The 15,904-nt window shown below is 40.8% G+C and overlaps 1 protein-coding gene across 2 annotated transcripts in view; it reads left to right on the top strand.

Moving 5' to 3' along the window:
• The window catches only part of CEP192 (centrosomal protein 192), a 2,224,848-nt gene that overhangs the window by 295,097 nt on the left and 1,913,847 nt on the right, over positions 1-15,904 (top strand). For both annotated transcript variants that reach the window (XM_078687485.1, XM_078687486.1), the window contains exons 8-11: positions 1,947-2,093; positions 3,101-3,215; positions 3,302-3,474; positions 7,967-8,261. In XM_078687485.1, coding sequence (XP_078543611.1) covers positions 1,947-2,093; positions 3,101-3,215; positions 3,302-3,474; positions 7,967-8,261 — 730 coding nt within the window. The remainder of the gene's footprint in view (positions 1-1,946; positions 2,094-3,100; positions 3,216-3,301; positions 3,475-7,966; positions 8,262-15,904) is intronic.

The following is a 15,904-nucleotide window of genomic DNA, read 5'->3' as shown; positions in this document are numbered from 1 at the left end:
TAATTCTCTTTACCATGGCATTCCCCTCTATCTTTCCAAACGTTTACAAATGGTTCAGAACCAGGCGGCTTGCTTGATTACTCATCACCCCAGACATCTCCACATTAGCCCCCTCTTGAAACAACTCCATTGGCTACCTATAATCCAGCGCTGCGCCTTTAAGGTTGGGTGCCTCATTTACAAGGCCCTCAATGGGAAAAGTCCAAAATTTGTGAATAATCTGATCCACAAGCATGCTCCCTCCTGTGACCTTCGTTCAGCCCACAAACTGCTATCTCCGCCTTCCTACAGACTAAAGTGCACTGGTGGTGCCAGGTTTGCTGTCCCGGCACCCATGTTTTGGAACTCTCTCCCTTCTGACATATGCTTTTGTCACACTCTTCTTAAATTCAGAAGCTGTCTTAAAACTTGGCTATTTCGTTAGGCCTTCTAATTATGCACTCGAATTTTGGTTCTGAAGACATTGTAGCGCCAAGAAACCTCCTCGGTGTATGTGCGCGTTATAAATTTATTTTAACATAACACATAACTGTTTGTTGCTTATTTCTAGTCTCCCCATTCTATGGCAGAGCGATGGATTTAATTCAAAGATAAGAAAATTACTGATGTAGCAAAGTATGTTATAGAGCAAAGGTTACCAAAGCTATACAACATTTTCTATTAATAGTATGGGCGAGATTTTTGCCCTTTCATTCCTAGCAATTTTTTGTACAAATACAGCTCAGATTTTCTTCGCAGTACAAACGTGTTTACATCATGACACATCAATCCCCCAAAAGGGCATTGTGAAAGTTTGCAAGTATGCCTGAATTAGAAGTTCTTTGATGGCTGTCCGAAATGTCGGTTTTCTATTTCTACTACAAATACATGAACTGTTCAGAAAATTGTTTCTTTGAGGAAACTAAAAGGTGTGGTGCACACATGTGCCCACAAAATGGAACCTAACGGGAAATCGGTGCCCACTTTTGGGGATCCAAAATGTGGTTGAGTTCGATCTGGCCTAATAAATTTCATCTGTGTTCAGAATGACTCTGAAGACACTTTAACATAGCTCCTGTACGCCCTACTTCAAAGTGCTATTCCCACCCATAGATTTACATTATTAAGACACTGCTCTGCTGCAAGATAGGAACTAGTTGGATATGTCCGATTAATCTTTTTATTTTGTGGGTCACCACCACCAGAGGAACTATCAGCACTCTTGTAAAGTGGCTATTCTATGTCAAAGTTGTAAGAGCAGTTTTCTAGTGATGGTACGCCCAAGTGAGGCTTATCCTGTGCGACCCTGGAAGTGCAGACTGTTCGCTGCCTGTGTGCTGGCTCCTTCAGGACTATGCTCATGTGAGCATTTCTATTCAGATTTAATGGCTGAAAATCATTGCTGTTATCTCTTCCTTCAGTTCCTGTTTTCATTTTATACCCTTGTTCTTCAATGTGCTTATTCACAAATAATAGCGACCTTTATAGCCTTACCCCTCAAAAGTGAGCCTTTTTGAAATTCTGTTTGGTAACAAACTATTCCTTGATCGATACCCTATTAGTGGGATTGAAAAAGAACGAGTGGTAGAGTCATTTGTTTGTCACAAAATGACAGTCATGATAGATTCTGACATAATCTGTGTACTTGGTGTGGCTGTGCACGTACCCTACTTTTGAGTTTTTCTCTTAGCTGCAGATCAATTTCAAGAAGGTCTACACTGTTAGCATATTATGTGTCATACTCATGGTTTGCATTAAAATCCTGTCCCCTGATGATTCTCGAGGTACATTTGTGTATGGATTGAAATAGTTAATTTTGATTAATCTTTTCTTGCAATTATTAAAAATGGCAGTAATAGTACAGATAAGTGTTTTCACCTTCACGTCCAATACTTAAGGCACTTATAAGATGTATTTAAATACAACTTCAAGCATACTGATTGAAAATAACATGTTTTATGTTCTAGGATAACTTTCAGATGCTGTGTCTTCGTGTGGAAGCCACTGGTATGGAATCTGACCCTGCCAGTGACGACGAAGTTGGGGAAAATCCCCTTGAGCAAGTACAACAACCAATCCTGAGAAATCTATGTAGCAATTCTCCGAGGCTGTTGGTATGTAATTATTTTTGTTAGAATAGGTTTGACATTTTAAGAAAAATTATTTTAAGATGTTTTCCTAAATTACCCACCATTTCAATTTCTGAAATTGGACTGATGGTGTAAGCAGTTTGTGTTGTACCTTTGTGTTTTAAATAATTTGAGAAAGTTATTTTTATTTTGCGTAACATTTTGGCGTCTTGTGCTGTTCCTCAGCAGCATGCCCAAGAACATGTGTACTTATCGAAAAGCGCTCCAACAGTGTCCGTGTTAAACATGATCTTATTCACTGTCTGACGTAATTTATCACATATACAAGATGTCTTTTATGCTGTGAGTAAGCAGTGGACGTGAACAGCAAATGCCCATTAGGGTAAAAACCAAAGCCACTCTTTCTTAATGTTATTTGTTCTACATTACTCATAGGTTTTAAAAATTAAATATGGCTGAGAGTGATTCCTTTAATCCAGTCAATCAAGTACAAGTTTCATTGTTAGTCAAAATGTGTAGGTTACTCCGGCATGCCACTCCATCGCATTCCTTAAATTCTGCCTCTGCATGCAAGCTTACGATAACATGCTTAATGTGGACAGTCCCTCCTCCATAAAGAGTCAGCTTGCTGTGACATTTGATGTCAGTTGTACTCTCCTTCTTAACTCACTCTATATTTTTTTGCATATTCTGTTATCCTTTGTCAGTAGTGTACGGCACTAGAAAAGTATCTTTGCCAGTTGTGACTAAGTATTTTTAGTTCAGAGTCTATTTCCCAGTAGCTTTCAAATATTTGTTGTTGTTGACGTGTGAACAAGTAACTAGTTGCAATTCTTAAAAATCCACAATGAGGTGTTTTGGACATTCTTGTGTGTCATCGATCCATGCATGACAGTCTGCATCTCTTTACCAATTGTAGCAACATTTTAAGAAATTGGCAATGAAGGCTATGCCTGTGAATTTTGAAGTCGGTTACTGTAGGTGTCATTTTGTGGTAACAAATTTAACTGTTGTGGACCTTTCATGAGCAGGTGGCTGAAGATTACAGGAACAGCTCCAGGCCTCGCCTGGAAGGTGGCAACTCCGATGAAGATTCTAAATTCCGAAAGTCAGCTGAAGGTCAGGTCATCACTTCCTCTCAAACTGGTATGTCAATAATTGAATACGTGTAGAGTTATTTAAAATTGATTAATCGTTTTCAGGTTTTTAATAAACTGCTCTGCTTTTCATAGTTGGCTCTGATGTTGGTGGAGAAGGAAACCATGGAAGTGAAGACGACAGACGAGTGTCTGTTCTACATTCATTTTTCACTAATGCCAGAGAGTCCAGATTATCGAAATCCGGACTTATCGAAAGAAATGTAGCTGGAGAAGAAAATGAAAATCTTATTCAACCTTTAATACAGGTCAGATCTTTTTCTTGGCTATTTATGGAAAAGTTTCAATTGTATCAAAAATATCCCTAATTTCTGATGGTTACCTATACCTCTGGAATCCTCACCTTTTTAATATCCCAGTTGTCGGACTGAACCTGAAGTTCATGTTTGTCCCCCCCCCCCCCCCACCCCCCCACCCCACCCCTCGCCGTTGTGTATCCATTTTAGAAAATAACTGAAAACTCATGTCTTTAAAGAACTACATCACAGAGAATTAACAGTCCACGTCCTCTTTCTGAAAACCGCTACAACTCCAGTCACACATAGATTTTATATTTGGTCTTAACCATGTACAGTGATCCTTTTCCTTGTGATCAGAGTTACTCTGAATAAATTCCTCAAATATATACGTGTATATTCTGCACCTTATTACCCTAAGGATATTTTTCCCCGACTCAGATGTTTCTGATGTACATTGAGCTTTGGTTTAGGTCGTTCAATGTTTTATCCTTACTCATTGTCCTCTATGTTCTGGAAAATATTCTTGCTCAAAAAAATCACCAGAACTTGACTCCGAGAAGAATCCTCAATATGTTTTATTGCTGCCTTGTGCATGGCGATATCAAAGGGGATGATGGACGGAGCGTTGGAGCAAATCAAACACTCACCCCCCAGTCAACTGATCTGGGTTTAATCCATCACCATTCTTTAACTCACTCCACCACCCCAGTTCAGACATGGCCATATGCAAATCAGTCTGACCCTGTGCCTGATTGGAACAGTCCAGCCCGAACTGCCAAGCCATGTCCTCCTGGGACTGGTTTCGAGTTCATAACCCTTATCAGCCAGGCTATCTTGAATCCTGTAGCAGAGTGAACAAGAGACCCACGTCTGGGCACACCCTGCCAACTTAGGGCGAACAAAGCGATACCAAAGGGAATGATGGACAGAGCCTTTGAGCAAATCAAACACTCACCCCCAGCCAACTTATCTGGGTTTAATCCATCATCATGCTTTAACTAACTCCCCCACCCCAGTTCAGACATGGCCATATGCAAATCATTCATACCCTGTGCCTCAGGGGAACAGTCCAGCCCGAACTGGCCAACCCATTCACGCCCCGTCCCGCAGTGGGACGGGAAGACCCCCCATGAAGAAGCATGACACCAATGGCCCTTTTGATGTGTGACGGGTATTTAAACAAACACTATGTGCTTCCAGCCATTGTAGGAAACGCACATGGCCTGTGAGTACATTCTTTTTGGAATATATTATGGGGTGGATCTACATGATTATGGAACATAATCTAACCTCAAACATATGCTAAGAAATCCAAGCTATGGTTGTCCTTGATTAGAGTGGTGTTCACTTGTCTGTCTCCTGATTGGTTGAAGTTAACTTCTTCTCAAATGATATGTATATGTTAACTGGGTGGTCATTGTAAACTTTTCAAAGCTCAATACAGCATTGTACTGCTTACTACAAGTTACTGTGAGACTCACAGCTTGACCTCAGATATCATTCTAGCTTATGAATGTATTTAAAGATAACAATACTGGACAACCACAGTGTACAAGTAACACGTTTTTCACTGGAGATGCCTGTTTGTATTGATCTTACAGCTTGCGTTGGAGCACTGACTCCAATACTTTTATTTTTTTAGTTCTGACAGCGTTAATGTACTTCACATGCAAATTCAGATATTGACATGGAATTACTTTTTAGGTTTTGCCCTGGCCGTAGCAACTGCGTAGCAGTTGCTCCGCCCAGGGCGAAATCTTATGTCCTAGATATGGGGCTTTGGTTCCGCCTCTGTCTTCCATTGGCTAGCTCCGTAAATGGAGGCTAGCCATTGGAAGACATCAGCGTCAATCACTTTCTCCCCGTGAAAACGCGATTCGGGGGCGTTTCCGTGTCTTTTTTTAAGTACCGCCCTCTCCTCTTCCCATTGGCTGGAATTTTACCTTCCAGCCAATGGGAAGGGGAGAGCACGAAAAACACGCCCCGAATCCCTACACGCACTCCCATCCCACCCCCGTCCATTCATTCCCCTGTCCTCGCCCTCCCTCTCTCCCTTGTTTTTTTTTAGTCTTCTCTCTCCCGCCCGTCCACTGTCCGTGCCTCCTCCCTCCCGCCCACTGTCAATGTTCGATGCTGTCCAACCTGGTTTCTTAACATCTTGTTTATCCCCCTCCCTCCCGTTGTCCTGCCTTCTCCCTCCCGCCCGCCTGCCCCCTGTCTTTGCCACCTCCTTCCCGCCCGCCCACTGTATGTTTTCGATGCTGTGATTCCCCCGCTCTCCCTCCCGTTGTCCTGCCTTCTCCCTCCCGCCCGCCCACTGTCCGTGCCACCTCCCTTCCGCCCTCCCACTGTCTGTGTTCGATGCTGTGAGGAAGGCCCTGCCAAGCTGCTCAGGTACAGACTCGGCTGTCATAGCCCGGGGGGGGGGGGTCGGGGACAAGTTGGGGCTGTTGTTTTTCCATGTCTTAAAGTTTTAGAGAGTTTGAATCCGCCAGACAGCAGATGCGTGTTATTTTAAACTCACTTCCTCCTCCCCGCCCCGCCTTCAGCGTTGACACAGCGCTGGTCCCTCCTCCCGCCTCCTCGTGGTGGTTCGTGTGGGCCCCAGAGGGGAACTGCTGCTGCTTCAGACTCAGGGCTGCGACCGGCCTCAAAGCTGCGGCTGACTGACTGACGCCGGCCTCTGCCTGGCTTTAAGAAGCAAGGGAAGGCGCATCGCTGTCTGTGTCTATAAAAGTGAGTTATTTCACTGGCTCGTACGTTATTTGTCTTGCATTCTCGTTACGCTTTATGATTTCCTCTTCCCCCTCTAAATCACAGAATCACACAGCCTGGACGAGTTACCCACGCCCTTAAGAGTTCGGGGGCTCGTCTTGCCCCCAACTCCATTACTGAATGGCTCCACTATCCCTCCCGAACGGAGGGGCTTCTCCTCTTCTAGAATGTTAAACTGCTCAGACATAAAGACTATCGTGCCTGAGTTTTGGCATTTTCATTTCCGTTTATTTTTTTGTATGTTGTAAGAGTACATGTACTACAATACAAAGTAACCTGGACTATACAGTTTACTCCCACATGCAAATTGATAAACACAGAGACCCGATGACCGAAAGCGATGAATTAAAAAAAAAAATCCCTTTTTATCACTGCTTTTCCTGTCTGCAGTTGAAGTGTTAGAAAACAATTTCGCCTTTTAATCGCGACGCCCGCCGGCGCCTTGTTGTGACTGGTATCTTAATGGTTTTGAGATCGCAGTCATTTCGGGCCACGTTGTGGGTTGCCTTTTCTGTGCACGTGAGCGCTGTTTCGTTTGCTTGCAGTGTGAGGAACTGGATTTTTTAAATGTAAACTGTGCTTTCGCTAGTCTAAGCAGACGAATGCCACTTGTTTACTTTGCTTCACACGTCATGTGCCTGCAGTTTGACATACACTTTTTATTTGCATTTTTTTTTTCATAAGTGAATGCAATTTGGTCGTGATATGGCCTTACACATATTCTGGAAATAACTATATTTGAACGCTGCCAGTTAAATTATGTGTACATTGAATCAATTGGAAGAAAGTGTTTATAGAAAGGGAGTATGGAATCCGAGAGAACTGACTTTTAACACATTTACAGAAGTATGGCTGGGAGAGGAAGGTCTGCGTGATTTGCCATTTATTTATACACCCACTTCCTTTGTTTGACACTTTACTTGAAGTTTGACAGTTGCACTGAATTTATTAGTGGATTCTGTGTGCTTCATCGTACCAGCAAGTGAAATGGAGGGCGTGGTTAAGGATCATCAATGTTGATTGATAGAAATGACGATTCACTTGTGCATACCAAGCTATTGAGATTGCGTCTAGGCCCAGAAGCCCAACCAGAGTTCATTAAAGGAAGGGTAAAGCCTTCAGTGACTTCATTAAGGTGGCATTTGTTGATACTTATAAGAGCGGTGGTAGGCACTTTCAAGTAATTGGACCTTCCTGGCTCCTTCATTCCACTCTTGCGCAACAGTGGAATCTGGGCTCTCATTACTGAGTAATGTTAGAGGGGTGCATATATGAGGGCCGGTATTAATGAATCTTACAGCTTAGGTACTCTGTAAACTCAAACTTTGCATTATGCACGTCAGTTCAGATCTATTTTGTCCCACAATCTGTTGAAAGTGGATGTCTTAATCACCATTGGATATGGGACTGTATATTACGTTTCCCCTAGAGCAACGGGACTCACACTTTTTGTACATAAATACAAATTTTGTCATTTACAATGCCAATAGCTCTAACTTTTTTAAAGGCGAAACCGTTGCATTGTAAATGCTTGTTCTTTTGAGACATTCCTGAGAGTATGTGATCAGGTATGCATGTATACTTCAAATACAGGAATTGAAAGTGGGGTACAGGAAGGAGGGAAGCTTTACAGACTAATATTTAGTGTCCCAGAATATCAATGCTCTTAGGAAGGAAAACATTGACAGTAACATTTCTGAATCTCATTTCTTTTTTTTTCTTTTAGGAAATTACTGATCATACATATCGAAATGACACCACTGGTGGCCAAAAAATAGATTCATTTTATCTTCAGCCTGTAGATGATAAAGAAGTAGATTTTTCGATGAGTGACTCTCATTACATTCAGATGCTGAAATCTGCCAAGAAGCAATTTTACTTTAAGGACAAGGAATGTGAGCAAAATTTCAAATCAGAAGAAAACGATCAACAGAACACACTGAATGAAGACAATGCTGAACTTGGACTTTCAGATGCCTATTTGTCCCCAACTTCTGGGAGGAGAACTGTGGAGTATAAAAGTAAGTTTGGGTATAGTCTGAAGCAACCTTTGAAATGGCTCGATGGACAGTGCAATAGCTCAGGTTTGCTGTATTTATTATTTTTTTATTTTATAACTGAAAAGAGAAAAATTTACTGTTAAATGTCTTTAGCTATGAAACAGGCTGGGACTCAAAATTACCTGACAAGTCCTTCCTATGTGCAGAATCACAGAATAGCTCTGCATCGCTCTAGTATAGAATCCAGTGACGACTTCTGCCCATTAGAGATCAACATATGTTTTTTTTAAATCTCGGATACTTATGATATACTCCTAAAGCAAAATTAATATTACAAAACCCCCCAAAAACCTGAAGTGAGCCCGTTATAGCTAGCTATGTAAACCATAGCTCACTATCAATGTGAAACTACGTTAAGAGATTTTATTTTCACACCATGCACTAGTACTGCCATGCTAGAAAACTAACGACATACACTGATGTGTTCTACATTGATGGCATGCATAGTGTTTTACTTCACTCACACCTGTACTTCAAGCTGCTTAGATATCCTTAATGAACTTCTTCCACCGATGAATATCAAGGAGCTGTAACTTTAAACCACAGTGCCAAAGTAATGCAGTCCATCACACCAGGTTACATACACACGGACACTATAGGTATGCTTTCCTACCTCAATTAAAATTCTATGTATTGTCCTGAGGACAATGGCTTGACTAGTGATAAAGAAAAGAAAAATGTAACTGACCACACCCTGACAATAACTTGCTAATGGATAAAAACTTCCCCTGATTCCTTACTTGTACTCCTGCCCGGTGCAATTAAAGATCTGTGATCTTTTTGTTTTAGAGCTACTCTGCATCACTCATCATGTTACTATGCTGGCATTGACACAGCATCTTGCGGCTCTGCTGGAATTATACTAGATTGTTATACAAGGGATCAGAACACTGCTGACTTCTGTTCCTTTTTTTGCACCCTCAACAGTTGTGGATCCAGTGCTGTTGGTTAGTTCGCATATTTTTCAGCAATTAAAAAAAAAAAACAATAAAATCTAATGCGATACGTTACAAATAAGACCTAGTGCTAACTACAAAGTTGTTGGATATTAAACCATGTCAAGAATTGCAGGTGACCGATATGATCCTTAATTATATTTTATGGTCTTTATCCTATTCATCCAACTAACAGACTTGAATGTCTACCACTTCCAATAACAATTTATATTTCCCTCTACTAATCCGCTATTAATCCACCTTTGGGGTCCAGTGTAACATGCTACTCACCGAAAAATGCCCAAATGCAGGGGTAGTAAGGACTATATAAATGAAATACCTGGGGGAATATAATCTCCCATCTCTGATTTTTGTCAAAATATTTTTTATCACCTTGCAGTAAAGGCTAGCCAATTATTTATAACTGCCATAAACGAGAAATTGCTTTATGAATGTTACAAGATCCAGGGTGAGGATCCTTTGTAACATAGGAATCATGATAAAGTATTGCTTCTCCCATATACCAAAATGTTTTGCAGTCTAGGTCTCAAATCGTTGCACTTATCCATTCCTTCCTTGATCTGGTCAAATCCTTTTCTTCCAGTAAGCTGGGCTAGGTTCCCATTTACCAGTCTACTGCTGCAGAAACGCTTCCAAGGTTTTGCCTGGTGGCAAGGTTGATGTCAGATGTCAGATGCCAGTGCTCGATATGAAGATTCTCGAACTCCCTGTAGAGGTGGTGTTATATTTCTCTTTAAGGGGCTCTCCATTGATAGTCATAAGCATTTGAATTGTTCCACCCATAGGCGTAAATCCCGGAGCACTTTTCAATAGATATCTTCTCAAGTTTAAATGTTTGCCTTTCTTCAGGAAAGCCTGTAGAAACACTTAAAAAGCATACTATGCAGCCTACAGGCACAGGCTACAGTGGAGAAATTCTTCAGATAGTACTAACAAAAGGGTTAAAATACCTGTGTGTATGTGTGTGTATATATATATATATATGTATGTATATGTATGTAAATGTATGTATATGTATGCAAGTACATATATATGTATGTAAATGTATGTGTGTATATATGTATGTAAGTACATATATATGTATGTGTATATTCTCACAAATAGTTTGACCATTTGGAAAAGCCACACGCAGGTAGGTAAACTCACGTTTATTGAAAGAAGCTGCAAAGCGCTGGAAGGGAGTCTTAACCAGAAGTTTTCAAGCTGCCTAACGCGTTTCATGCGTTTGACCGCATTTTATCAGAGGCATAATAGTTCACCACAAGCAGCTTTCAGCATTAATTGAACAGCAACCACGTGCCCTGGTGGGCGTTGGCTCAGGCCGAGCCTCCTGGTCATTGTAGTTCATCAGGTATTACTCCAGTGAGTGGCTTGCTTGTCGTGAAAACAAAATTGCAAACGTTTAAAACCAAGTGGATCTGGAAAGCTTCCCCAGTACAGCGCCTGCACAATACGACTTCCCAACACGTCCTTCCTGCCCTCGATGTGCTGCCTCATGTGACAAGTGCACAGGTCCACGTAGTTATGGCAGAGCTTTTCCCCGACCGGGACCGGCCGTAAAACATCCTCACAAATAGTTTGCCCATTTGGAAAAGCCACACGCAGGTAGGTAAACTCACGTTTATTGAAAGAAGCTGCAGGCGCTGTACTGGGGAAGCTTTCCAGATCCACTTGGTTTTAAACGTTTGCAATTTTGTTTTCACGACCAGCAAGCCACTGATGAAATGCGGTCAACGCATGAAACGCGTTAGGCAGCTTAAAACTTCTGGTTAAGACTCCCTTCCAGCGCTTTGCAGCTTCTTTCAATAACTATTTGTGAGGATGTATGTGTGTGTGTATATATATATATATATATATATATATTGCCAAACTTTTCCAACCAGGGAAAACAACGGGTCGCACAGCCAACCTGGATTCAAACAGTGATCCTTTTTATTTCAGTTATTTCAAAAAAGGGCAACAGGCGCAGAGATCTACGCGTTTCGGTGTCCCTCCACCTTGCTCACGATCACTGGGTGTTCCACACCCACAAACATTTAAACACATTTTTTTCCCAAACACAAAAGCATTTCCTGTCACATGATGTACTAAGGATTCTGGTCCTTGTAGTTTTAACCAAAAGTTTGAAAAAAAGTAAAAATAAAATAGAATGCACCCTTTTCTAATATTAGAATACATTGAATGTTGCTCAAAAAATTGCATTGATTCATGCATCTTCCATTAAGCTGAAGTGTTCCTAACTTTGTACCGCCTTCCGAAAGGCTAACTCATAATTATGATATTCAAGAATCAATTATACATATAGTTCTAATTCAATTGTCAAGTTATAGGTGCACATGAAGTTCCTCCGACTGGTTCAACCCATTCGGATGCAGGGTCCTCAGATTGATTATAAATTTAGATTCTGCTTGTCTCAGTTTCTTTGCACGATCACCTCCCCGCTCACCTTTTGCTATAGTTTGAATGCCATAAAATCTCAGTTTTTGCCAATCACCCTGATGTGAGAGTTCCATGTGCTTGGCTATGGCATTGGAGCGGTCCTTATGAATTGTAGCCCTCATGTGTTGTAAAATGCGGTTCTTAAGTTCCACAGTCGTGCTGCCCACATATTGCATGGGACAGGGGCACTCCACTACATATACAGTGAAAGGTGTCTTGCACGTTATGCATTGTCTTATTTGCCATTTCTTTTTGTTAGCCAAAGTTATTTCCTTTGTTTGTTTGGCTATCTGGCACATTTTGCATCCATGGCATTTCATGAATCCTTTAGTTTTCAGCCAGTCATCCTGTCTTTTCCTCTGGAAGTGGCTGTGTATTAAATGGTCTTTTAAGTTTTTGGCACGTCTGTAAGTTATCGTTGGGTGTGTTCCCATGAGCTCCTTAACTGTACTATCCAACTGTAATAGCTTCCAATTCCTTCGGAGAATTTTGCCTATCTTTTCGCTTTCTTGTGAGTAATCTGTAATGAGACGGATTTTTTGCGTCTCTGGATCCTCTTCTTTGTTTTTTCTCTTCAAACATTCATCTCGAGATTTAGAATTGCTTTTTATGAGACTGTTTCTTACTGTTTGTAAGGGGTATTTCCTTTTGATGAATCTTTCCATTGTCTTTTTGCTGTTTTTCTTCCACTCTTCTTCTTCACTACATATCCTACGGATTCTTAAAAATTCACCGTATGGAATGCTGTTAAGTAAAGTTTTTTGGTGGAAGCTAGTGGCTTCTAGTGTGGCGTTCGTTGATGTTGATTTGCGGTGGAGGGTCGTATGTATTTGTTGGTTTTTAACATAAACAGAGAACAGGAGTGGAGACGCGAACGATGAGACAGAGGCGGAAGTAATGGATGAATTACAAGTAATTAACTTATCAGAAAGAGTACTTACACCTACTGAAACATCTTTACTGAAGAAGGGGATACATTTTTGCCCTAAAAGCCATATGAACCTAGCGCAGGTGAGAATTGACTTATATTTGTACATAAGAAAAATCAAACTAGCCAAAGCATTTAGAGATAAAACATTAAAATTGAGAGACACTACCCCATCAACATCAAATGAGGAAAATATACAACTAACGGATGTAGACGGATTTTTAACTCTAATGAATCTAACACAAGACCCGATGCAAGAAGTAACATTGTCACAGGCCATAACTCAATGTGGTGCTGGATTGAGTGGAAAAAAACCGAAGTCAAAGTTCTACCCTCAATTAAGTCCTGGTAACAAGGTGGACTTGTTTCAAGAAGCAGTCATACAGGATTTATACAAATTGAAATTAAACTACGGCCCAGACAATTTAACCAAAGACAAATGCCTGGCACTAAACAATCTAGCTGAAGACGACAAAATAGAAATAAAAGTGGCCGACAAAGGCGGAAATGTTATAATCCAAGATCGCAGTGCATATGAAAAAGAAGCAAATCGCCAATTGAGGGATCCAATGCACTACGAAAAATTGAAATTCAATCCTACAATGGAGCTTAAAAGGAAATTGGACGAAAAGTTGAGCTGCTGGAAAGAGCAAGGATTGATAGACGACATGGAACACAAATTCCTAACTGTGACTCACCCGATACTGGCAACCATTTATTTTCTGCCTAAGATCCATAAGGATCAAAGAAATCTACCAGGGAGACCAATAATCTCCGCCAAGGGATCATTATTGGAGCCGATGGCAGAATATGTGGATCACTTCCTTAAACCCTTTGTGTCAAAATTGAACTCCTATATACAGGACACCAGTGATCTATTACGCAGTCTTGTTGACACTCCATGGCAGGAATCCTACTGGCTGATATCGATGGATGTCATTGGTTTGTATACCAATATTGAGAATGAATTGGGAGTGCAAGCATGTAACTTCTTCTTAAAGGAGAGAACTTTGGAATTCAACAGTCACAACAAATTGTTACAAGAAATGCTGACAATTTGCTTAGAACAAAACATCTTCACCTTCGGGGGAGAAATCTTCAAACAACGAAGTGGGACAGCTATGGGTTTTTCCTTTAGTCCATCTTACGCGTGTCTCACCATGGGATGGTGGGAGCAGGAAATTGCGTGGAACTCAAATAATGAATCATTTGTGAACAAAGTGGTGAGTTGGAAAAGATTCATCGATGATTTATTAATAATCTGGGATGGAACAGAACCAGAGTTCCAGGAATACTTTCAGATATTGAATAATAGTGTGAAAAATCTGAAATTCACCTACAATATGAGCAAAGAGAGAATAACATTCCTGGACACAGAGATTTATGTTAAAAACCAACAAATACATACGACCCTCCACCGCAAATCAACATCAACGAACGCCACACTAGAAGCCACTAGCTTCCACCAAAAAACTTTACTTAACAGCATTCCATACGGTGAATTTTTAAGAATCCGTAGGATATGTAGTGAAGAAGAAGAGTGGAAGAAAAACAGCAAAAAGACAATGGAAAGATTCATCAAAAGGAAATACCCCTTACAAACAGTAAGAAACAGTCTCATAAAAAGCAATTCTAAATCTCGAGATGAATGTTTGAAGAGAAAAAACAAAGAAGAGGATCCAGAGACGCAAAAAATCCGTCTCATTACAGATTACTCACAAGAAAGCGAAAAGATAGGCAAAATTCTCCGAAGGAATTGGAAGCTATTACAGTTGGATAGTACAGTTAAGGAGCTCATGGGAACACACCCAACGATAACTTACAGACGTGCCAAAAACTTAAAAGACCATTTAATACACAGCCACTTCCAGAGGAAAAGACAGGATGACTGGCTGAAAACTAAAGGATTCATGAAATGCCATGGATGCAAAATGTGCCAGATAGCCAAACAAACAAAGGAAATAACTTTGGCTAACAAAAAGAAATGGCAAATAAGACAATGCATAACGTGCAAGACACCTTTCACTGTATATGTAGTGGAGTGCCCCTGTCCCATGCAATATGTGGGCAGCACGACTGTGGAACTTAAGAACCGCATTTTACAACACATGAGGGCTACAATTCATAAGGACCGCTCCAATGCCATAGCCAAGCACATGGAACTCTCACATCAGGGTGATTGGCAAAAACTGAGATTTTATGGCATTCAAACTATAGCAAAAGGTGAGCGGGGAGGTGATCGTGCAAAGAAACTGAGACAAGCAGAATCTAAATTTATAATCAATCTGAGGACCCTGCATCCGAATGGGTTGAACCAGTCGGAGGAACTTCATGTGCACCTATAACTTGACAATTGAATTAGAACTATATGTATAATTGATTCTTGAATATCATAATTATGAGTTAGCCTTTCGGAAGGCGGTACAAAGTTAGGAACACTTCAGCTTAATGGAAGATGCATGAATCAATGCAATTTTTTGAGCAACATTCAATGTATTCTAATATTAGAAAAGGGTGCATTCTATTTTATTTTTACTTTTTTTCAAACTTTTGGTTAAAACTACAAGGACCAGAATCCTTAGTACATCATGTGACAGGAAATGCTTTTGTGTTTGGGAAAAAAAATGTGTTTAAATGTTTGTGGGTGTGGAACACCCAGTGATCGTGAGCAAGGTGGAGGGACACCGAAACGCGTAGATCTCTGCGCCTGTTGCCCTTTTTTGAAATAACTGAAATAAAAAGGATCACTGTTTGAATCCAGGTTGGCTGTGCGACCCGTTGTTTTCCCTGGTTGGAAAAGTTTGGCAATAAATAGCGGCTTGGTTCTGCCGCAGGACACCGCACATACGTGAGCGCTGCGCAAACTCCCGCGAAGGAACCGCTGTGGAGGTTATATATATATATATATATATATATATATATATGTATATGTATATGTATATGTGTATGTATATGTATATGTGTGTATATATATATATATATATATATATATGTATGTGTATATATGTTCGAGGCATGTGGGCTGCTGAATTCATATCTATAGCATAGATCGCCGCCTAGTGTTGGGTCCGGATCATTGCACATTGTTGTCCTGGAAGAGTCTTCGAAGTATCACGAGATAGGTGGCTCCTCCCCTGGACTACAGTGCGCATGGGCTTCGACTCCATCCTCAGATTGTTTTTTTCCGCCATTGGGTTCGGATGTCTTTTCGTTATCTCCAGTCAGAATCAACTTAAACTTTTCGAGGCCCTAAGGCATTTTTTTCTATACGTCGGTGTTTG

This window comes from Lissotriton helveticus, chromosome 4_1 (genome assembly GCF_964261635.1).
Source record: "Lissotriton helveticus chromosome 4_1, aLisHel1.1, whole genome shotgun sequence".
NCBI classification, from domain to species: domain Eukaryota; kingdom Metazoa; phylum Chordata; class Amphibia; order Caudata; family Salamandridae; genus Lissotriton; species Lissotriton helveticus.
The sequence above is the reverse complement of the archived record's forward strand: the minus strand, read 5'-3'. Positions and strand labels throughout refer to the sequence as shown.